General features: G+C 41.9%; 1 protein-coding gene across 1 annotated transcript in view; it reads right to left on the bottom strand.

The window, feature by feature from the left end:
- Positions 1 to 23,014, bottom strand: part of KSR1 (kinase suppressor of ras 1) — a 116,627-nt gene extending 93,613 nt beyond the window's left edge. Inside the window, exon 1 of the mRNA XM_069971125.1 lies at positions 22,315 to 23,014. Coding sequence (XP_069827226.1) covers positions 22,315 to 22,500 — 186 coding nt within the window. The 5' untranslated portion in view covers positions 22,501 to 23,014. The remainder of the gene's footprint in view (positions 1 to 22,314) is intronic.
- Positions 23,015 to 25,524: the final 2,510 nt, after the last annotated feature.

The following is a 25,524-nucleotide window of genomic DNA, read 5'->3' as shown; positions in this document are numbered from 1 at the left end:
ATGTACTTCTTTACCATACACAATAGAAGTGACTGGACATGTCATATTGTTCATCTACATGCTTAATTAAAAAATTTTTTTTTTTTTTTTAGGTAAAAGACGTGCACATCCGACCTGAATAAAAAATGAGATGTTAACCTAGCATAATCAATGCCTGCTTGTCTAGTACGGCACAAAAAGTGACTAACACACATAATAAATGTGGTGCTGGGCATGCATGCCAATATGATTGCGCCAACTGAGCCATAATTCTGACACATTTGGAACAGTAAATCTGACTAAGCTTTTTTTTGGGGGGAAAAAAAATCCACATTTATTTGTGGTGCTTTTTCGTGCATTTTCTTTTCCCAAAAATGCTGCAGCCAGATGTTAGCTAAAAGGTTATAGAAGAGTGTAGTTTTTGGTGTTCTTGTGGCGTTTTGGTTCATGTTTTGGGTCTTAGCATGTTGTAAGTATGTAACTTTTTCTCACTGGCTCATTCTCATTGACAGAGAAAATGCATGTTACATCACTAGCGAAGTACCAATAATTACGCTACAAAAATCTGACTGTATAAAAGAGGTCTAAAATAGCACATTTATTAGCATTAAAATACATAAAACAAGGCTGTAATTGGCTGACCTGAAGCAAGGTCTACGGATTCAACGAATTTCTCACATATTTACACTTAATCCATACACACTTTGCTTTCCAAAGATAGCAAAGCACAGACAAAGGGGCACAGCACTCAGCGGATCACGTCTGCCCGGGTAGGGTATTAGCATCCGGAGGCTAGGTTCACACTATGAAAAAATAGCGGCTGGCTTTCATAACAACAGCCACTATTGTACAAATAATGCGCCATCAAACGTTACTGGTAAGACACATATTGCTGATTTTTAATGATTTTCGATTGTCAGTGTTTTCCACTAGTAAAGCTTCAGGGCCGTAAAGAAATTGCTCACTTTTTTTTTTTTACTGTGTTTTGCACACTTATTTGTTTTTCACATTAGAGTCAATAGGAAACATATGGTAATATAAATACTTACTAGCTCATGGGGGCACCTCTGGGGGCATTAGTAGCTCATGGGGGCACCTCTGGGGGCATTAGTAGCTCATGGGGGCACCTCTGGGGGCATTAGTAGCTCATGGGGGCACCTCTGGGGGCATTAGTAGCTCATGGGGGCACCTCTGGGGGCATTATTAGTTCATGGGGGCACATCTGGGGGCATTATTAGTTCATAGGGGGCACCTCTGGGGGCATTATTAGTTCATGGGGGCACCTCTGGGGGCATTATTAGTTCATGGGGGCACCTCTGGGGGCATTATTAGTTCATGGGGGCACCTCTGGGGGCATTATTAGTTCATAGGGGCACCTCTGGGGGGATTATTAGTTCATAGGGGGCACCTCTGGGGGCATTATTAGTTCATGGGGGCACCTCTGGGGGCATTATTAGTTCATGGGGGCACCTCTGGGGGCATTATTAGTTCATGGGGGCACCTCTGGGAGCATTATTAGTTCATGGGGGCACCTCTGGGGGCATTATTAGTTCATGGGGGCACCTCTGGGGGCATTATTAGTTCATGGGGGCAACTCTGGGGGCATTATTAGTTCATGGGGGCAACTCTGGGGGCATTATTAGTTCATGGGGGCACCTCTGGGGGGATTATTAGTTCATGGGGGCAACTCTGGGGGCACCATTAGTTCATGGGGGCACCTCTGGGGGCATTATTAGTTCATCACAGCAGGGGCTCCTACATACAGGAGGCAGCCCACATTACTACTCGCTTTACTGCACATAACACCAAACAGCGCAGTTACTTTGGGAGCCGACAGGAGGGAGAAAGGGAAGGAAGTTGCTAGAAATGTGCGGAGCCTAAATTGTTTGTCTTGCAGGTTCTGAAGAGATGAAAAGTAGCTGGAAGAAATCATCATGGCGGATGGAGAGGAAAAGGGAAAGTGACTCCTCAGATCAAAGAAGACGTCACCTGTGAGTCACTGTATGATGGTTTTCTTATTTTGTAGAACATTATTTTTTTTCCAAGGGGTGCCCCGAGGTGGAAAAGGTTGGGAAGCACTGTGTTAAATTATGTTAAAAGTATACATGTGCAAAAAAAAAAAAAATAAAAAATTATACCCCCTTAGGAGTTTTAGTTAATGGTAAATTTAACAGTAGCAACCAGCGTCAAGCAGCTGCTGCCAAGGCAAAAAAGATAAAAGTGTGCATGGATAAAAGGCACATAAAAATAGAAATAGTTTTAGAAAAATTGTACAAATTGTACAAACAGCTGTACAAATTACTAGTCAGACTGCAAATGACGTAAAGTATTGAGTACAGTTTTGGGTAACAGTGTACAAGAAAGATATTAGAGCTGGAGATAGTTCAAAGACCATTTTGAGTTCTTTTTCGTTTAATCTATATGCAAATGACTTGGTTTGGTGCAATGGGGGTGGGACTTAAGTGGGTCTTTAACACGGCTGATTATTGTCCAGGAGTGTTACTATAAATGATATTCAGCCGAAAACCGGGAAAATGATCAATTATTGGCCGATGGTCTGTTTGGAATTTTATCTTTATCAGACGCACATCTCCCCATGTCAACAGCAGTTTGTCCAGCCAAGAAAAATAAAGGGAAACTAACCAAACTAAATAGCCAGGTAACAGATCACTGGCAGCATGGCTGGCAAGTATAGACTGCTGCTTGTGATCTGGAAACGGACAGCATGAATATATACATATCGGTGCTGTCGGTTTCCAGGGTTACATGAACAATACAAGGATCATTCGTGTAGCCCATCTGCCCAATTTCTCGTGCTGTGTAAAGCCACCGCACACGAGCCGTCAATTGGCAGTCACTCATTTTTGGCCTCCATGGACGAGAAATCTCTGTCTAAAAGGACCCTAAGGCAGCCAGAGTAATGGAACAAAATGGGAGGACTACAGAACCCAAAAAGATTATTACAATTAGTGATACTTAGTTTATAAAAAGGATGACTGAGGGGGGGTAATAGCTACGTGTAAGTATATCAGAGGACAGTACAAAGAGGTCTTCACTTCTAGAGGAAAAAAATGCACTGAAAGGGAATCTTTACTGTAAGAGCAGCAAGACCACAAAAAACGGTAATGGTGAACTCCACCAAATAATTCAAAAGGGACCTGGGTGCATTTCTAGAGAGTGTTATAAAATTACAGGTAGCGAAGCGCTTCACTCCTATTCTCCGTCTGCGCATCAGTCTTTGAAGTGTGCTCCGATCTGTGCTGCTCCTCCCTAGGTGCTAGGAAAAAAAACATCCAGTTCTGGGAAACTTCTCCCAGTTTCCCAGGATTGCATCCATTTTTTCCCAGCACCCAGGCGGGAGCGGCAGGAAGCAGAGCAGACTTCAAAGGCCCGCAGCCCAATGAGTGGAACACAGATAGGAACAAAGCGTTTCGCTTCGTTAATACTGTAAATTCGCTCATCCCTAATTACAGGTTATAGTCACTAGTTTCTGGAGAAGGGTGGTTGTTGTTCCAGGGATTTGTTCTGATTGCAGATCTGGAGACGTAAAGGAATTTGTCTCCCTATAATTAGGAAGAATGGCTTCTTCTGGGCTGAACTGGTATTATTTTATTTAGGGTTTTTTTTGCCTCACAACCTATGGGGGAGGGGGTGCATTTATGATCAGTAACATTGCTAGCACCAGTTTTATTAGCACTTTTCTGTCAAGAAGTCTTCATGTTACATCTAGAAATTTGAATTGTCTTGTGCAATGTATATACAAGTGGCCCAGGCTGAAGTGGCTTCGGCAAAAAACAAAAACTACTTTTCATCAAAGTGGCCAGTCATAAATAGGGGATTAAGGACCATGAATGACATTAAGGCCTCATTCACACCTTCCATATTTATTGTCTATAATTGTGGACCTGCAAATTACAGTCCCCCCATAGGTTTCTATTGTCCTATTCACACGTCTGTAATTTTAGTGATCTGAGATTTGGATATGATCTGTGGTGCATGCCCTAGTGCAAACACATCAATAAAAGTCTATAGGATCCGTATCTTTTGTGGACCTTATGGGATGTTACCTCCATAATGTGCGGGGGCAAAAATACAGATCCGTAATTCTAGCTAGTGTCATCATTTTGACCACTGCTCCTTTTTTTTTAACGGATTTCAAACATACGCAAAACATACAGACAAATACAAACGTATTAGGGATGCAGCCAAAAAAAGATCCATTTTTGCATGGATGTGTGGATGCCTACATTGAAATCAACGGGTCCTATTTCTGACCATAAATCATGATTTATGGACAAAAAAAATAACCATGTGGATAAGGACAGGATAAGAGGAAAAACAACTGAAAATACAGCATACACTATGGTCAGAAATTAGGGATATTACTCAATCACACAAACTATTTCCATAGAGCACTGAGAATGAATATGATACTTTTCTTACCTTCCTCTTCAGTACTTATTATGTCATGTCTTCAGTTTAATTAATATGTAAATTAGTAGGTTTGGTGCACTGGGGATGGGACTACAGTCTTCAATGCACCAATCCTAAACCCACTGCGTCCTTATAAATATTGAGGTGGACATCTACAATGACGTCACTCATACCTGCAGAGCCATGGATGAATATTTTAAAAAAGCAGCCGGCAGGGAAGGGTGGATCAGTGCACTAAGGCAGTAGCCCCATCCCCTGTGCACTTAACCTCCGAATTTACATATTCATTGAATTAAATATTTCTTGAAAATGGTTCTGAGGATGAAGGTGAGAAAATTACCTTCATTCTCAGTGTCTTGAGCGCTTTGGTAAGGCTGGGTTCACGCTACGTTTTTGTAATCAGTTTTTTTTAATCCATTTTGGGAAAAAAAGGATGAAAAATTGGGTGCATTTGTGTGCATCTGTTTCGATCCATTTTTCACTGATTTCCATTATAAAAAAAACCTGATCAAAACGCATCCTTTTTTTAACGTACACAAAAACGTCCTTGACCTTATTTTTGTGTACGTTAGAAAAAACTGATGTGTTTTCATCCCTGTTGTTTAGAAAAGAAGTCAATAGAAAAAAAGTATCACACAAATGCATCCGTTTTTTGCAAAAACGGATGGAAAAAACGGATTGCCAAATAGTAGTGTGAACCCAGCCTTAGAGTCTTCTAAATTGAGGTTGGCTTCCCTTTTATTGTAGAATCTCATACACACATTTTTATTTGCATTGTAAAACTAATGATTACAGAGCACAATAATAACCATCTAAAACATTCTATTTCTAATAATAGGCATAAAACGTGAACTGCTTTTGACTGCTGCAGAATGCACGTCCCACATCCCACTATTTCTGGTACCGTTACGGTCTTTGTGAAGCTTGTCAGATAAGAGATCACGGGGGCAATATGTCTTTCTAAGCAGGATATATGGTACCAGAAAATTCCCTACGTGATCTATATACAAGTCTATTTGGGTAACTAATGGTATACAAATCACAGCGTAGTTTAATAACAGCCTGTTGCTAGCACCGATGTTCCACACGAAAGACATGGCTGTCTTTAGGCAACATATGCTGCTATTTTTAGACCTTCTGCTTAGCTTATCTCAACAGAAAACTATTTTTGTACTTTTTTTTTTTTCTTTTTTAAGAAAAAGGGTGCAGCTAAACAGTACATCACATTGTTAGGTGTGACCCTCTGAAAATCACATGCAATAAAAAGGAGACTGTATCGAGCAAAGTATTGCTATTTTACAACTAGTTTTACTCCCCGGGAGGCCATACAAATGGTTAAGTGTATCAGCTTGAATAAAACAGTATGCCTGAACATTTATAAAAATGGTAATTCCATGGAGGGAAAAGAAAACAGAAATGGCCGCACATCCAAATGGCTATCACTGATCCACATCAATGTTAGGTCTGAATGGCGTAGTGCTGCAGGGTGACCACCACTGCCATAGCAAGAGTGCCCGAGGAGGAGCAAGAGCGTCTAAGGAGGGAGAAACCCAGGGGTGTAACAGTCCTAAAATAGCCGTATATTTATGCGTATGTATATGGTACTTTTGCGTATATAAGACCCCACTTACAGCACATTTTGAGCCTTCCATCAAGATACACACTGTACAGGTATAAAATGGGATAGGTTTTCTCCTGCTCCGAGGAGAGGAGAGAGAGAGAGAGAGAGAGAGAGAGAGAGAGAGAGAGAGAGAGAGAGAGAGAGAGAGAGAGAGAGAGAGAGAGAGAGAAAGAGAGAGAGAGAGAGAGAGAGAGAGAAAGAGAGAGAGAGAGAGAGAGAGAGAGAGAGAGAGAGAGAGAGAGAGAAAGAGAGAGAGAGAAAGACAGAGAGAGAGAGAGAGAAAGACAGAGAGAGAGAGAGAGAGAGAGAAAGACAGAGAGAAAGACAGCGAGAGAGAGAAAGACAGAGAGAGAGAGAGAGAAAGAGAGAGAAAGAGAGAGAGAGAGAGAGAGAGAGAGAGAGAGAGAGAGAGAGAGAGAGAGAGAGAGACAGAGCGAGAGAGAGAAAGACAGAGAGAGAGAGAGAGAGAAAGAGAGAGACAGAGAGAAAGACAGAGAGAGAGAGAGAAAGAAAGACAGAGCGAGAGAGCGAGAAAGACAGAGAGAGAAAGACAGAGAGAGAGAGAGAGAGAGAGAGAGAGAGAGAGAGAGAAAGACAGAGAGAGAGATAGAGAGAGAGAGAGAGAGAGAGAGAGAGAGAGAGAAAGAAAGAAAGATCCAATGGCCCAAATATATAGAAGATCAATTGATACAGAATATGCCGATTTGTAAGGTAAAATTATTATTATGCATAAAATATATATGAATATAATATAAACTAAAAGTATTGTTATGTACTTAAATAAATAGTGCTCTCAAACTATTGGAGCTAATAAGACAGGCAACTAGCTGTCATTTCTCCATGCAAGTGCTCTTGGTTGAGAGACAGTGATGTAGACCATACATCTTTTGACAAGTGGCACATGTGAAAGGTGGAAGCAAGTCCCTGCATCACTGCCTCAGGAAGCTGCAATGAGTCTCCATACCTGGATAGTGATGTCATCAGATTACAACTTTTATTTATCAGAATCTGTGAAGAATGAAAGGTGGAATCTGATTGGTTGCTAGGGACAACTAAGACAATTCTACTTTACACCAGTTTGATAAATCTCCCCCATAGTGTTAATAAGGAGGCAGAGGTGTATAGGTAAAAAGAAAGTGCAAACTAACTTTTCAGAAGAGGAGGACAAACTTTAAAGAGACTCTGTCAGTAGGTTTCTGGTGTCCTATCGAAAAGTTGCATAAACTACTGTGTTTCCCCGAAAATAAGACGTCCTCCTAAAACAAGACACCCCAACTAGCCTACCCTATAGCCTTAAGTAAGGCATCCCCCGAAAAATAAGGCACCCCCTACTCTAAACTAGGGCAGTAAGCTTGTTGAACTGTGTATTCTATGCAAAGAAAGTCCAATCCATGAAGGAAGAGATTCACAGGAGATGTGATCCTCCAAATTTAATAGTTGTTTAATTATATTTGCCAGCGACTCCAGACTACGTTCTTTTCATACCCAAGAATACACGTTCTACAGCCAAATCTGAAAGCAAAATGCTCTAATCTCACGTTGCCCATCCAAGCCTGTTGCATAATATCAGTTAATATTATGTATAGTTCGAACAGAGCAAAGAAATGGCACTATATAGGAGCTAAAAAGTTATCAGCAGAAGTCATAGATGTTATCTCATTGTCAATGATGTAAGACCAGCTGCTCAGCATAATAGGATATTGCCCTCACTATATGAGGCCTTGGTGACACGTCATCTACTATGAGATTCTTGGGACACGAGGGTCATGCAATGGGTCATTTACAATAACATCAATTTATGCTAAGTCAGTAAAATGGTAACCAATAAAACCAGTCAAGCAGAATCCTAAACTGTATGAAAATAACAATATTTAATTAGGTTCTCTATAGAAAGACAGAATCAGCACTAGTCCCTATGAAAGCCAGTGCTGCGAGATAGCTCCTTTCCTGGAGGAAGATAAATGCATTTCAAGTGATAAGCCAGTTAAACAAAATTGCTAAACATGTCAGGATTTGTCAATGCAATTTCACCCACACACTGAAATATAATACACCACTTTAGTTGTTTGAACATGTCATTTAAAAACCAGAGAAAAAAAAAGGAAGGAGAACCGTACTGCAAGAGATACGAACGTACGCTTCAGCGCTGTACTGCAACAAATTGCTAATTTACTACATGGAAGTAAACCCGTTTAGTTGTCATGGAGGTGTTAAGACATTGTATAGACGTTAATACTGTGGAGAGTCCATAAAAGAACTCTGTTGGATAATACTACAATACTTAGGCATGCTTCACATCATGTTTTTGAAATGTCCTGTTCCCCCACCCCCCATTTAAAAAAAAAATATGCATTTTTATGTGAAAATTCTTAATACCAAATGTCTATTTTTTTATTATTATTTTTTAAATATCTAGTGTTCCAGTTTTTAAAGAGGAACTATCAGCAGATTAGACAAATCTAACCTGCTATTAGCTTCCTATAGCACTGGGGATGCTGAGGAGGAAGGTATGTGTCTTACCTTCCTCCCCCCTCCCTCGGCGCCTGTCCCGCGCTGTTAGTTGGGGGAAAACTCCATTCCAGAGCACCGTTTGGAGCATTGCTGCATTATCTGGCCCGCTTGCTCCATTGATTAATATTAGAAGGGGTGGGCTGGATGGCGCGGCAGTGCTCCGAAGGGTGCTCTGGTCTGGAGTTTACCCTAACAGCGTGGGACCAGCGCAGAGGAGGAAGGTAAGATACATACCTTCCTCCTCAGTGCCCCCAGCGCTATAGGGGGATATTAGCAGGTTAGACTCGTCTAATCTGCTGATAGGTCCCCTTTAAATGAATGTTTTTTGCCTTTTTGAGAAAAAGTCAATTGAAAGTTTAAACAGGAAAATACAACATGGTGGTTTTCCTACAGCATTCTGTTGCCATAAACTTGCACTGTAAGGATCCTGTTTTTTAATAGGACAAATGCGGACACAATAAGGACCCATTCATCTCTATGGCCCCATACACATACAAATAGGTGTTACAGGTCCATGTTTGGGCTAGGATCCGTGCTACATAAAACAGACAAGCCGTTATACGGTCTTCATTTGCGGTAAGGAAACCTTATTCTGAATAACTGGGTCCATGCTGCTAATGCAAATGTGTACAGGTGCACATCCATATTCTTGTCCGTGAATTGGGCCGTACTGCTAGCGTCATTTCAATAAGATGAAGATTACTGGGATCTTCTTATAGTCTACGGAAAATGGGATTGCCAGAAACCTGTTTGGTCCCATAAAGCAAAAGAAAAAACAGGATATATTTTATTCTGATATCGTCTTTGACAAGTGTGAACAAGGCGTCTAGCCAGTACTGTATTGTACACAGGCAGCCTTCCTCTATAGCACACAGTGTTGGTTAGAATGTAAATATTTTGTGTTTATAGTGTATACATGCAATACTAATAATACTAGAGAAGGAGATAATAAATAAGCAGCTACCACGCCAGCAGTCACAACAATGAAACATGGCACAGACCACTAGAATCCATGCGGTTCCTAGGAAAATTAGGAAATAGAAAAATAAGTGGGACAATGCCATGGTCAGTGATTGACTAAGTGTCACTGTCGAGACAAGTCTGTCTCGGAAGTGGTGGAAATGTTCAGCATGGTACCCCATGACGCTGCAGGAGGACTCTGTGAGCGCGGTTAGGTGACAATAGCATATTATTTTATATTCCAACTCAGATCTATAGCAAAAGGTTTCAATGGCCGGAGAAACCCTTTAAACAACAGGATAAAGCTGTTGTTAGACCCTCCCACTCATTTTGATAGAACAGTACTGACTTAAAAGTTTAAAAAGGGGTTATTCACTTTGGACAATCCTTTTATGTTAGAAGGATCCTTTCTAGATAGGTTCATCATAAAGGGGGGATTTATCATCATGCGCCTCTGGCGTACACCCCCAAAAATTGGCAGATTCTCCCCTTTTTTAGGACATACCCCAGCAGTATCTCCCGCTGGCCTGATGGGCGGACAGTGGGGCACAACAATGCGGAGAAGAGGCATAAACCAGGCAACAATCTACACCTGCTTCAGAGCATGTATAGTTTGTTGCACAATGCCTACGCCGGGCGCAGAGCTGTCAGCTCTACTAAGTGGCATGTGCCTCTTATCCGACCGGGGAAAAGGGGACAGGGCTTCATAGAAAGTGTACCTGTCGTTTAATTTTTTTTTTTTTTTTTGCAGACATCAATAGTACAGGCGATTTTAAGAAACTTTGTAATTGGGTTTATTAGCCGAAAAATGCATTTTTAATCATGAGAAAGCAGTTTGAAGTTCTCCCCCCTGTCTTCAGTGTTCTATTTGTAGAGAGGAGGGGTGGAGAGAGATGAGGCACCAAAACAGGACAACAGAGTTAATTTATAGCTACATCACCGGGCTATCTCCTCTGAAGTCAGCACTGACCTCTCTGACCTCTGAATATCTGCTTTCACATAGCTCCCGCTGTGTAATCCTTTGTTCTCTGCTGCCGACTAATCTCCCCCCTCCCCTCTCCATAGAACAGACAGGGCCCGTCTGATGCAACAAGACATGATTTCCTGATAATGAGCAGTGAATGAGAGAGGGGGGGGGGAGGGGGGGACCTGGAGAAAAAAGTCTTTTTGAATGCAGATAATGGCATATTTGCCATAAATACCCAAATACCCAATTTATTTGCATAAATACCCAATTACAAAGTTTCTTAAAATCGCCTGGACTATTGATTCTTGCAAAACAACAAGAAACAAAAAACAAACTACAGTGACACTTAAAGATTTGATAAATGTCGCCCAAGTGTCTGCCAGTTACTTGCTGTAATCTGCGGAGAAACCTTGAACCCAGAGTCCTGTAATGTCACATCCTGACTCCAAATCCCAACCTATCAAATCCCAGTTTTTCTCCATGACAGATGTCACAAAACAGTTACCAAAACCAGACCAACCTTTCTGTCAGCTATTTTATGTTTGAAGCATAATGTACAGTGCGTTCACTTATAGCAACTGTGCAAATATTATTAAATAGCTAGAATGTGCCCTGTGGCGTGAGTCTGACCTAGCTCGCTAATGTGCAATGTACATGGGGTGCTCTCTCCTGTTGCACATGTGCTCAATTATAAGACAAAACCAATAATAATGAGCAAATTGGAAAGCTGTGCACAATGACACAGTCTGTACAGCCTGATAAACCATCGTGGTTTGTAGGTATAAAAGAAACCGGGATAAAAACAATGAACTAATTAAACTAATAGAAATAAATTAAATAAAACAACATTTAACACTTGGTGAGTACACTGCAACTCACTGGAGGGAAATTCTGACAACAAAAAGCATTCTAAATATAGAAAGTGCCGTTGTGCGCAGCTTCTCAGATCAGACACTAAGGGAACTGTGCTCCACTTCCTGTAAGTAAAATTGTAACAGAAAAAGAGAAAGACAGACAACTTTCCTTACACAAGACAGATGTGCATTTTATCTATGCCGTCACTTCTTCTACAATGCAACAATACCGTACGTTGCCAACCACAAAGACGTGCTTATCTGCTACACATACAATACAATCAAATCACCCGCACTGGACAATAGGACATACGTTTTTCTTGGCATTAGGATAAACTTTTGACATGTAAAAAGTTTTGATTGGTCGAGATCTCAGACCCGACCGATCCCCAAAATGAGCTGAAAGAGGAACAGTACTGTTTTCCCAACAAGTGCTCCTAAAAAACTCAAGGGTCCCTCAGCACACAGCAATAGTTTTACAATAGGGGAGGGGGGGGGGGGGGGGGAAATTGTGTTCAACCTGATTTACAAAACAGAAAACATAGCTGAGCAAATATATAATGATAATAGGAATGCTATTAGGAGTTTCCAAGGTGTGGAACAATTTTTCAGGGGTTTCCCTATTTTAATATGCAAAATAGGGGTCCATGGAGCCTCAGTTGCGAGTCTCAAAACAAGGGAATAGCCAGATATCCCTCCAGGGAAGGAAAACCTGTTGCCAAGGGGTGCCTCCCAGTGGGGAGACCACCAAACCACCCAGATATGTAGCCCTTAAGTCCCACTGGGTTGTGTGTGTTGTAATGTCCATAGGGAAGCCCCAGAGTGGCAACTTTTGAGTATTGTGACATGACAAGGGTTTACCAAAGCCAGATATCCATCCACAGATGGATGTTTCGGGGTATTTGCCCCTTGTCGGTGTGGAGCAGGATTCTGGCTAACAGGGGCAATAAAAAGTAGACTAACAAAACACAGTAATCACTGAGCTCAGGGAGATCAGTGAAAAAAATTCAATGAAGTACTCACTCAAGAGTCTCCATTGATACATTGGAGCATAGGCGGCTATGTATCAATGGAGATTCTTGAGTGAGTACTTTGTTTGATTTTTTCACTGATCTCCCTGAGCTCAGTGATTGCTTTGTTTTGTTTCCCTTTTTCAACAAGGTTCAGAATCATGAACATATACAGTTGGGATAAATGCAAGTCAGTGTGCAAGGACCATGTATGGCCAGGTCCCTGTGTGTCAGTATTATGCAGTTTCAGGTTGTGCTTCCATGCAACCTCATTCTCTCCTAAAGGTAATACATTTAGGGGAAATCTCTTAAAACCAACAGAGCTACAGTACAGGCAAACAAGGATCTGTATAAAGTAGGTGCGCATGAACGCTAACAGTATTCAGCTTTGATCTTTCTAATAGTCTGGCCATATCAACAATTCTGATTACCCCCATTGTAGAAAGACCCTAAATGATTCTTTATTGTACCTTTTTCCAACTTCTTATTACTATACAAGGCCTAAAAGGAGAATGCAGCCCTTTCCAGAATGCAAATCACCAGAGCATGGCCTGTGTACATAGTGAGCCAGGAGATCTCATCTCTGTGGCTTAAAGAGTTGTAAATGCATGTCTAGGCTATAATACAGCTGTAAATCAAGATAAGTAGAAGTAATGCAAAATATCTGCAAAGTTATTCAGCTTTTCTGCAGACTAATAATCTCTGTAAATAGTATAACGTTGTTCAAAGGTGAATGTACACTTCCTCAACTACATGCAATCACCATACAGGCACAAGGTGTCTCCCAACTGGAAAATGTCAAAGCTAAGGAAAAAAAAAAAAAAAAAAAAAAAAAAAAAAGGAAAACTGTCAGGATAGAAACATCTGCTATATGTCCCTATAGCGCAAAGGGTGCCGAGGATAAAGGTAAGTTTCCCACCTTGATCTTCTGAACCATTTTGGTGTACTTTGTAGTTTATTTGATATGGAATTATTTTGTTTGGTGCACTGGGGGTGGGACTACCACCCTTAGAACCCCGCTGCGCCCCTCCCTCCTTAAGAATATTCATCTGGAATATCCCACCCCCAGTGCACCAAACCGTCTCATTTACACATCAAATAAACTACAAAGTACACCAGAATGGTTCAGAGTGTTAAGGTAAGAAAACTACCTTCATCCTCAGCACCCTGTGGGCTATAGGAACATTTTAGCAGGCTAGAAGCTTCTAATCTGCCGATAGCTTCCCTTTAATGAACAAAGCAAAGGGGATTCCCTAAGATACCAGACATTCTGTTTGAACCTCTCTTTACAAAGGCTACAACTAGAGATGAGCGAACTGTTCGGACATTTGGTCCGACAGCAGTTCGCTCTCTCGTCATGCCTGTGATCCCGGCCGCATAGTTGCACTCACGGGAATATGCGGCCAGGATATTCCAGTGAATCGATGTTGAAATCCCTGAAATATCCTGGCCGCATATTCGCGGGATCGCAACTATGCGGCCAGGATCACAGGCATGAAGAGAGAGCGCCGATGCTGTCGGACCAAAAGTCCGACGGTCCGCTCATCTCTAGCTACAACATATCTACCACTACAGACTCAAGCCTCTATTATGCTTCTGTACAGACTCCCAAGCTATACTGAGGTGTACTGAGGTGCCATACAGAGACAAATTGAGATGTAGATTTTATTTAAAGTCCCATGTTCTATCAGATGCCGTATCATGGCAGGGCCATATCTGGAAATATAGACATTCATGTTCTCTATTGCACAAAGTCAAAGAACTACCAAGGGAGAAACTACTATACACATAAGAAATATACTCATAACAAATAACTAGTTGGTCTACGTGGAAAGGAATTGATGACAAATATTCTGAACCATTGACATCTCTGCTAGTACACAATGCATTGTGCTTTGGAGTGGCTTAGCAGGCCTACCCACTCAGAAGAATCATATTCCAAACATTTTTTAGCAAGAACACACATTCTCCATGGTATCAAGCAACCCACTCTTAAAAAAATAGAATCCTTAGCAGTGTACAGCTGCAGTCTGCCAGGTTTACAGCGTACTTGGCAAAGCTGACAAAGGGGAAATCCTTTACCTTAAGTTATCAGAAACCTCTATAGATATGGTTCAACGAACCAAACGGGGACTTTCTGACACATCACAGAAAATAGTGGCCTCCACCATGAAAGGAAAACTCAGAAACCTAATGTACAGCTGCAAGTTTCAGCAGCTTTGTACAACTTACTGCTCATGTTTGCAAATTGCAAATACAACACTTGAAAATGCTGAAAACATAATATGGGTGACAAGTATCCAAAAGTTATACATGAACCAAATGTATACAAAGTGATTTTTTATTTCAGAAGGTGAAAATAATATTTCTTACATTTAATGGGCAACTCCAGCGAAAATTGTTTTGGTTCAAATCAACGGGTGTCAGAAAGAGATTTGTAATTTACTTCTATTAAAAAATCTCAAGTCTTACCGTACTTATCAGCTGCTGTATGTCCTACATATCAATATCTATGTCCATGACATACAGCAGCTGATAAGTACTGGAAGACTTTTGCAATATGGCACTTTCTAATACCAGTCGATTTAAAAAAATTTTTTTGCTGGAGTTGCCCTTCAATGGTGGATACAGCTAAAGGGAAGGGAATCCTCTTTAAAGGGAATCTGTCAGCTCCTGGACCCTACCTAAAGTTCTGACAGTGTGCTGTAGTTGGCAGCCCCCTAGTGAGCATGGTGCCTCTTGGTAATTTGTCCGTGCAGTGGATTATGCACAATCTCACGTCTCTTACTGTAATGAAGTGTCAAAGAGGAGTTGTGTGTGCCATACTCTGGCCGCCTCATCACTCCTTCCTCTTCCCTCTTCTTCATGAATAATCAATGCTGCCAGGCCTGCCCTTGTTTTAAAATAATGATAATTATTTCCCATTAAGTGCTGGCCATCCACTTGATTTCAGTGTGTCAACATGGCCTGTGTTTTTAATCAACTATCAACTCCTGGGTTTTTGTTTCAAAATATTGTCCAAAATACTGAACAAAGATAAATAATAAAAAAATAAAGAGAGCCTTAACAATGATGCAATAAAAAATAAATAAATAAAGACCTCTATTTCATTTCCATTAGGGGATTTGAACCAGAGAATGAACTGCTGGCAAGTCTCTAGGCAGGTGAGTTACCTCTAGACCACAGCTCCAACACATTTAAGATCAGAGAGTCAACTACATCTGAGTGTCTTTCAGACATATACTGCCTACAGAGGACTGATCTGCAATCAGAGACACTGGCTGACAACTAAGTAAGCAGCAGGCCGGGCAGCATTGAATATTCATGAAAAAGAGGGAGGAGAAAGGAGTGGTGAAGCGTCCAGAGTGTGGCACAAACAACTCCTCTTTGCCTCTTCAGTGCAGTAGGAGACGTGAGATTTGACCAGCCTGGATAAAAATACAGCATTATTTATTAAAACATATTGAAAATATTGTGAAAAGCATAAAACTGTGTTCTGGTGTAGTTTGTGTGAGCACGCCTTAGATTAGAGCTTCTCAGTAATGTGGAGTAATGTCAACAGATGTGTCTGTATTTAACAAAGGTCACCAAGGGCAGTAGAGAATTTAGACTTCTCCATTTGTGATAAAAGTGTCTATCACCAACACAGTTTTCACTAAAAATACAGTAAATTATATTATTTTATATTTATACACACATATACATACACTCTTTATTGTCACAATAATTATATGGTATTATATTATATATTGTATGTGTTATTACCAGCAATCAAACAAGGTAGGGAGTGGTAAACACTGATTTTTACACGTGATGATTTCCTAATGTCTGGTATAGTTTGATAGGTTTAGCCTGCAGGAAAAGAAACATATGTAAGCTGACTGTGCCAGAATGGAAAGCTATGCTGCCGGGCACAGCGCTAGGTGCAATCTAGGAATATAAGCTTCTGTTCCACTAAAAGTAACAAAAGCTTATAGTGTCTATAGACAATGACGCAGACTGTGGGTTCGAAGGAAGACACGTTTAAGAAGCTTTTATAAGGTTAAATGTGTGGCTTGGCTGTGCTAGCATTAAATTCCACCCAAACCACAAACTAAACAGTCCCTCTAATTAGCTATTTCCTTTTCATAACTGCAATCCCTGTAGTTTTAGTGAGTATATCATAAAAACATGTGAAACCTGTCCAACTACCTTCCACATCTACTGTGAAGAAAGCGACACAAAGACCCATCATTCTCCCCAGAAACCAAGATTAGTCTATGGAGAAAACTAAGGGAGTCTCAAAAGGTTTTCGCATGGAGGGACACTTATTAGCAAAGATAGAACTGGTAAAAGTTTCCCATTTGTTATACAGCAGACTGTCTAAGATTTCTTAGGTTATAACAGTAGATAATCGCTATTTAATGGGGACATCTAATGATTATAAAGCCAACAATATAGGCAATTACAAGAATGAACTTAAGGCCCTATTCCAAGGAACGATTATCGGTCGTATTCGGCCGATATCAGCCGATAATCATCCTGTGGAATAAAAGGCAACGTCGGCCTCGTTGAATAGGGGCTTTAGACTTCACCCAGAGATACATGGAAAAGCAACCCATCCTACCTCTTAGGGAGAATACCTTCATAGGACCTTGTGATGATACATACTGCATAGGAAAGCAGAGGCATAAAGGTACAATATGGGGGCTTTATTACCAACCAGCTTAGGACTGCACCATAACAATGAGGTCTCCTAGTGCAACATCAAGCTTGTATAACATATCGTATATAGTTTTTGGCCAGGTTAATGAAAGTGGTGAATGTAGCACCACCAGAAAGGTGCGGCACTAATGTGTCTTCCTTTAGGTAATACTAGGCGGATCCTTAAATTGCTGCCAAATCTAAATATAATTTTACAATTCTTTATAATATATATAACCGAGCAGTGTCTTCCCATAGGAAATATTGTAAATGTGTTTCATTGGTTCCAGGACCCACTAATAATTCACTACAGTACTTATTTATTACATTGAAAAGTGCCCAGTTTAATCACTAAAGTACAGCACTATATACTGTACAGCTTATTATAGAACAGCAATATATACTGTACAGTACATTGTAAACAAGCAAAGTTCAACAAAACCAGCAATTACAGTACAGTAGTCACCGACTCCTCACTTATCCTTTACTGTATAGTGCACACCACCCCAGTACTGTACAGGATGGGGGGATGGTGGTGCACTGACTGTACTACTACTGTACTGTATATGCACTCCAGCAGTCTTATACAGTACAGGATGGGAGATGATGGTGCACTGACTGTACTACTACTGTACTGTATATGCACTCCAGCAGTCTTATACAGCACTGTACAGGATGGGGGATGGTGGTGCACTGACTGTACTACTACTGTACTATATATGCACTCCAGCAGTCTTATACAGTGCAGGAAGGGAGATGGTGGTGCACTGACTGTACTACTACTGTACTGTATATGCCCTCCAGCAGTCTTATACAGTACAGGATGGGAGATGGTGGTGCACTGACTGTACTACTACTGTACTGTATATGCTCTCCAGCAGTCTTATACAGCACTGTACAGGATGGGAGGTGGTGGTGCACTGCCTGTACTACTACTGTACTGTATATGCACTCCAGCAGCCTTATACAGTGCAGGAAGGGAGATGGTGGTGCACTGACTGTACTACTACTGTACTGTATATGCACTCCAGCAGTCTTATACAGTACAGGATGGGAGATGGTGGTGCACTGACTGTACTACTACTGTACTGTATATGCTCTCCAGCAGTCTTATACAGCACTGTACAGGATGGGAGGTGGTGGTGCACTGTCTGTACTACTACTGTACTGTATATGCACTCCAGCAGCCTTATACAGTACCGTACTGTATGTGAAGCCTCACCAGTGCTAAACTTACCAGGTACAACCCACCATCCATGCTCGCAAAAACATTCAGATACTGAGTAAAGTTTGCGTTATAAACTTTACTTTCAGGTAAATTTATGTTTGAATAACGAACAGTTCAAATTCAGATGTATTATGTACAGGTATTACTGTACTTCAAGACTGTGTGCTGTATATATATATATATATATATATATATATATATGTATATGTGTGTGTGTGTGTGTGTGTGTGTGCACGCGCGTTGTCAATTCTCTGATGAACATAAAGATAAAAGAAAATAGAACACAATAGTAGGATGCCACACATAGGACACAAAGATAATAAAACGTAGATAAACAGTGGAAACTTTGCGCACTTCTTTTTAAAGCCAATAAAGCATCTCCATAGCTCTGTAATTTAACATTGCAGCCAGGCCCACAGTGGTCCAGTCTGGCCTACTAGCAACAGAAATAAACAAATTCCAACTCTGGCTTTCAAATAAAAAGGAATAAATATTGTACATTGCACAGCATCATTCATGATCACATGCACAGCTTTCTGCACACATTCACAGGAACTAAGGAAAGTTTAGAAACATAAATCATATAACACGTTACCTATGCAGCCACTTCTACTTATTTTTGGTGGCCAGGGGGACACAGGGCACTGGAGGGACAATGAGCACCCCCTGGCATCATCCTCTCCAGCAGCCACAGCCCGCACAGCTCTGGGAGTCGGGTCGTGACATCACCATTTTATCCAGGAAGTGAAGCCTTGATGTAGTAGTAAGTGCAGGGAAAAAAGCACTTTATCAGCAGTGAATATTGGTGATTTGTATAACTTTTAGGGGGCAATATAATACTTTAATAAAAAAAATTCTCCTTTAAAGCCAACATTACACAGGTGAGGCCCAGGCCTATATTACACAGCACGATCTACAGGAGGAAGCGAGCACCAACCTGTCAGGTCAGTGCTTGCTCCTTCATCGTTCACCGCTCGCTGTCTGTGCTATTACACACAAAGACATTGAGTAAGGGGGTGAGGGTAGCTGCAAGAGGGGCTGCCCGAATGATATTTAGATCATCATAAGAGAGAGAGGCGGTCTGCTATTACATGGAGCGATGGGCAGCAGAATGTCGCTATTGTCATTGTGTATTTAGAACATGATCAGCCGACATAATGCAAGTCAGCTGATTGTTGCCTTTCAACATGAGCTATTACACTAAATGATAATCGGCTGGAGTGGCCGGTAATCAGCCAAGTGCGGCAGATAATTGTTTTGTTTAATAGGAACCCCCTAGGGTAACCTAAAACAGTCTATAAACCTATCACCAAACCAAGGTTTCCACAACTAGACTCAAGGCCCTATTCCACGGAACGATTATCGTTCATAAACTAAAAAATTTTTTAGCAATCGATAACACATAACACATGTGGGAACGTGAACAATATATGTAGTGTAATGATTATTTTGCGGTCGTAACATGGTCGTTTAAAACGTTCGCCGGGGTGATCATGACCATACAACACACTTACTTTTTTTAAACCTTTTTACAAACGACTGAAAGATTTCTAATTTTACAAACCGGTTAGCGAATTATCTTTCAAAGACCGACGATTTTTTTTTCCGACATGCTGAAAAACTATTTTGAACAATGTAACGATTTTGCTTTTGTTGTTCACTCGTTTACACCAATTCCACAAAGCGATTATGGTTAACGAGCGGTCGTTGGAGCGAGTTTATCAACGATAATCGCTCCGTGGAATAGGGCCTTTAGGTTGGAATCATACATGTAGTTACGGAGCAGATTTTGATGCAGTTTTTTTCGCCAAACACAGTGTTGAATATAGAGGAAGGAGGAGTGTCAATCTTTCCTTGATACTTTTCCTTCCTTTTGGAACTATTTCTGATGTTGGGTCAAAAAACTGCAAAAATATGGAGTCATATTCTTCCCCAGAGTATAGACAGTCTGTGATGGTCCTACAGCTGAAGCATTGACAGACCTTGAGAATCAAGCCCCATCTGTCCTGGGACATCTGGGATATGACATATGTAATACCTCCACTACATAATGATCATGTGATTACTGCCCAGCACCATCAAAACCCACCCAGGTACTTGTCATAGTGCTACTGCCATTACTGTTGGCCACTCATGCCATGCCTATTACATGTACGGACAGTATGGTGACTGATATAGGAAGGAAATAGCTGGGAAGAAGAATCCATCAGGACGAGCAGAAGGCAGGATATGAGGGGAAGATCACGGCAAAGTATTTACTGTTACAAACAAACCAGGCTAGGAAGAAGAATGAAACAATAAGGTGACTATAAACACCAGAGATGGACCCACCAGAGTATCAGGGGATCCCCGGGTACACCTGTATCTGACAGCGTAATAGGACTCAATGACCCAATAGAAGATTTGCAGCCAACTATTTGTCATTACAGTCTATATGGGATAATTTACTAATAATAACCAATATGATGTGTCCTATATGTACAATGATATTAACAAAACTTATCACCCAACCAAACCTGGTCATGTTCTGTATCAATAAGGTAGAGGATCATCTCTCTATAACACTAAAATACTCTCCATTTTCTCTATAACACCGATAAATACTCTCTACTCTCTCTATAACATACTCTCTAACACTGATAAATACTCTATTCTCTATAACATACTCTCTATAAGGGTACAAACCCACACACCGTATACGCAGCAAATACGCAACAAATACGCAACAAATACGCAGCAAATACGCAGCAGTTTGATGGTGAAGATTTAATGCTGAGTTCAGTTATTTAGATCTAATCTGCTGCGTTTTTGTTGCGTATTTGTTGCGTTTTTGCTGCGTATCGCAGCAGTAAATACGCTGTGTATACGGTGTGTGGGTTTATACCCTAACACTTATAATTATTCTCTATAACATACTCTCTATAACACTTATAATTACTCTCTCTAACACTAATACTCTATTCTCTCTAGAACATACTCTCTTATATAATGTCCATAGTGCAACATCCCTTTAGTGGCAGCCCCTCTAATTGTGCAGAAGAGCCAAAGCTTTGGTTCTCTTCAGGCTGCTGTCACACATGGCAGATGTTTTTTGTGTAAATTGCCGCTGCAGTTGACAAGGTGGATCCAGCAGGAAGCGGAAGTACAAGTCCTTCCTTTATATTGCCTATTCCACTCTTTTAGTTTTGCCTTGATAGTCTCCTAAAAAACTGCTGTGTGTGTGACGGCAGCCTCACACTTTTTCTACTTTTTTTTTTTTTCCCCATAAAATACACCATGATATTAAAGCTTTTTTTTGCAGACATTTTTGTTTTTATTCAGAAATTATATAATGAGAAATTGTCTGGCTGTGGTATGTTTTGCAAAAAAAAAAAAAAAAACACTGGGAAAAACCATCCTTAGCCTTGTAAAGTTTATCTTTCGGGGTAGAATAGTAGACATATCCACCTTATCATGGCTACACTCCTATATTGTGTTTTAAGAATGACTGCCAGAAGTGTTTTTCCTCCCCCCCCCCAATAACTAGAGGACAGTCAATGGGTGACAATGGGAACTCCTTTTCCTGTATCCTGCTTGCTATGGCTACCTCAGGAGGCTGCCATGGTAGGTAGGCACTAATATATATATATATATATATATATATATATATATATATATATATATATATATATATATACAGTGATGTGGTCAGCACAGAAGCCATATAAAGAGGTTACAAAGACAAGAAAGAGGCTATAAAGTAGAGCTGTGTGTGTGTGTTTCCTAGGAATGCTTATGTCATGTAGTGATGGAGAGCACTGTCACACCTGTCACCAGCACAGGCCTCTAGCACAAGATGGCCCGGCCATGGCAGGCAGCCCCTGGGAGGAGGCAGAGGAGGCTGCAGCTGATCGCAGCCTCTCATCTTCCCCCAACCACCCTGTGCATTACACCCTAGGACGGATATCAACGTGCTCGGTGCATTGAGTGGCTGCCGGACACAGCGCCCAGCGGCACGGGCCTTCCCCGGCTCAGCGCTGTCCGCTGCAGTTGCCAGCAGGGAAGTCTGCCCGGTTTTTGTCACCCACCTCCAGGGTCCGGATCTCATGCTGCGTGAGGTCGTTAGAGGCGGCGCACTGAGTGCGGAGCCCCCGCAGGTTGGAGATGGAGATGTCGATCATGTTCTGGATGAGCTCGCAGTGCTCCCGGGCGGACAGGGCCAGCCCGCTCTCCCCGCTCCCCGGCTTCTTGTCTAGCAGCTTCCGACTCTCCATCTTCTCGGCATCGGGAACCTGGCAGCCCGGGGAGACGGCTTACACAATGACAGCGGCGACGAGTGGCGACGATCGATCAGATCGCACGGCTCGTGTGTGCACCGGCAGCGGCCATGTACATTTCCCGAGAGACCAAGTGGCGATGTGCGGGGATAAAGGGGCCAGAGCGCCGGGCATCAATGCAGGGTGGGGATTATAGAGAGAGTCCGTCCGATCCTCGTCACTCCCCCAGCCTGGCGATGGAAGGCACGGACCGGAGAGAGAGAGGGAGGGGGTCACGGCCAGCGACTTATCGTGATCGCATCAAACCGATCATCCTGAGGGGGAGTGATCTCCTGACAGCAGCGCCACACTGCACTCGCCGATCGCTTCCCCCTCTCTGGGCTTTTTAATGTCAGGCACAGCTCGGGTCACAAGCAAAGGATTGTGGGGCTTGTAGTTTTCTACAGGAGATCACACACCAGTACAAGGGATGCTGCTGTCACTGGGCTGCTGCTGCCGCCTATTACTTTCACTTTAGAAGCCGCCTCAGCCCTGGGCGCTGCTGGTAGTCACTGCAGGAGAGACAGCCCGGGAACCCTGTACCATGTATAAAGGCTGCACTAAGGACATGTCTGGGACACACTAAAAAGGAGAAAAAGATTTACATTTCATCTGTTTACGTCAATTCTATTTCACATGATGGACCCCCAAAAGTCAGCCTGATATATATATATATATATATATATCTGTAACAATGAAGCTGGTTTATTGCAGTATTTTAATACAGGGGTGCAGAGGATGGGGTCTTATAGGTAAAGAGGTTGGCAAAGCACCTGGCAGCAGCCCCAGTGGTTTGCCAGCTGCCAGCGCCCACTTTTTGTTTCATGGAGTGACACACCTGTAATTGCACACCCTGAGGTGCGTTTACACTAAACGATAATTGGCCCGATCGTAAGATTAACGATGTTGGAGTAACAATTTTTTTTTTCATAACGATCAGCGTTTAGATGGAACGATATATCGTACTGAAAATCGTTTTGCCATCGGTTTGCGATCACTTAAGCCTATCTCACACATTGGTTAAATTGGCGAACGACTGTTTACATGGAACGATCTGCGAATTTTTTGCGAACGACGATTTGCGAACATGTAATATCAAAATGACCGATTTCTCGTTCGACGTTTAATCGTTCGCTGCGTTTACATGTACGATTATCGTTCGAATTCGATCGTTATTATGCAAATTCGCACGATAATCGTTCCGTGTAAACGCACCTTAAAGGCCCTATTACACTAAACAATCGGCCCATGTAATAGAAGGCAACGATCAGCTGACATGAACGATGTTGGCTGATCCTTGCTGTCATTTGTCTTTCAACATGTTGAAAGACAAACGACTGTGATAGCAGTGATCTGCTGCCCTCGGCTCGTGGAATAGGAGAGGTGACAGCAAACCGACGCTATCCTCTATGGGCTGCCCGGACGATCTAGCGATCACCCGGGCAACCTCCCTGTGGCCTCCCCTACACTTACCTGCTCGCTGTTGACGCGTGTAATACCGGCGGCAGCAAGCAGGGACAGCGCTCATTTGCTCCTCTATGTTGCCCCGTGTAATAGGGGCTTAAGGGTGGTATTACACTGGACAAACGATCTTAAAAAACCGTTACGACAAACGATCTTAAACAACCACTATGATAAACGATCTTAGTCGTTCACCCTATTACACAGGACGATGATTGTTACTTACCGACGTTCTTGCATTTGGCTGATAAACCAGGAAACGACCGAACGTGTTATTACACCGAACAATGTTCAAACAATTTGTAAACGCTCAACGATAGGCCCAGATGTTATCAAACAATCAATGATTTCTCGTCGGTCATTTAATCCTTGCCTGCTACTACACAAAACGATTATCGTTCAAATCTGAACGATCTTATGATTTTTCAAAGGATATCTGCCCGTGTAATAGGGCCCTAAGACTATGTTCACACACAATATTTTGCTCAGTATTTTGCTACCAAAACCAGGAGTGGATTGAAAACACAGAAAGGCTATGTTTACACAATGTTGAAATTCAGTAGATGTTTTGAAATAACGGACGTTGTTTGCCTTTAAATGGCAGCCATCCACTCAATTTCAGCAGTGTGTGAACATAGCCTTTCTGTGTTTTGAGTCCACTCCTGGTTTTGGTTGCAAAATATTGAGCAAAAAATACTGTGTGGGAGCATAGCTCTAGGGTGGATTCACATGCATGGTATTGCTGCGAGTGATGCTCGGTACTGCTATGGCCTATGGCTCTGTGTTCTCACAGTGGATTCTCATTCTGCTCTAAAACCTAGACACAGGCTCGGTGGATTCTAAACTGAGTGACCGGAAATGCTGGGAATTGTAGTGTATAGAACGTGTCCCTCCAAAACATTGGGAGGTATGGAGGAAGGGCTGACTGCAAAGCATTATGGGGAAGCTTGATGTCATGTGTTTTCAGTCATCATCATAATATACTTTACAGCAATGGAGCAGCTTTATCAACCTGCCAGAGAAAAAACACGGTCCGATCAACCAATCAGAGCTCACCTTAACAAGCTCTTTGATTGGTTACTATGGGCAAGGTAGACTGTCTAAGTTGCGCATGGCAACCAATTACAGTTCAGCTTTTATTTAACTAGAGTAATTTGAGAAATGAAAGCTGAGCTGTGATTGGTTGCTATGGACCACATCAAACCATATTATTTAGTGTTCTTAGTGCAGCCTAACCATAAGCTGTTTGCTTGGTCACAAGTGTGTTTAGTGACCTCTGCAGTAAAGCGCATCGGCAGTCATTAATGGGTTAATGTTTCAGATGTGTTTACCTGCAGTAACCATGGCAACCGTGCACTGTGATGACAAGCGCTTATGTCATAAAGAAGGTTCTATAAAGCAATGCACCGTGCTCTGATCAGTGCCATCCTGGATGCGCCAGAGGACCTTGAGCTTGACCACTTTACTGCCCCATACCCTTGATGTAATTTGGAGGTTCTAGCAGAGGAAAAAGGGTTATCT

This window comes from Dendropsophus ebraccatus, chromosome 5, assembly GCF_027789765.1.
Source record: "Dendropsophus ebraccatus isolate aDenEbr1 chromosome 5, aDenEbr1.pat, whole genome shotgun sequence".
Classification (NCBI taxonomy): domain Eukaryota; kingdom Metazoa; phylum Chordata; class Amphibia; order Anura; family Hylidae; genus Dendropsophus; species Dendropsophus ebraccatus.
This window is presented reverse-complemented; position numbering and strand designations above follow the sequence as displayed.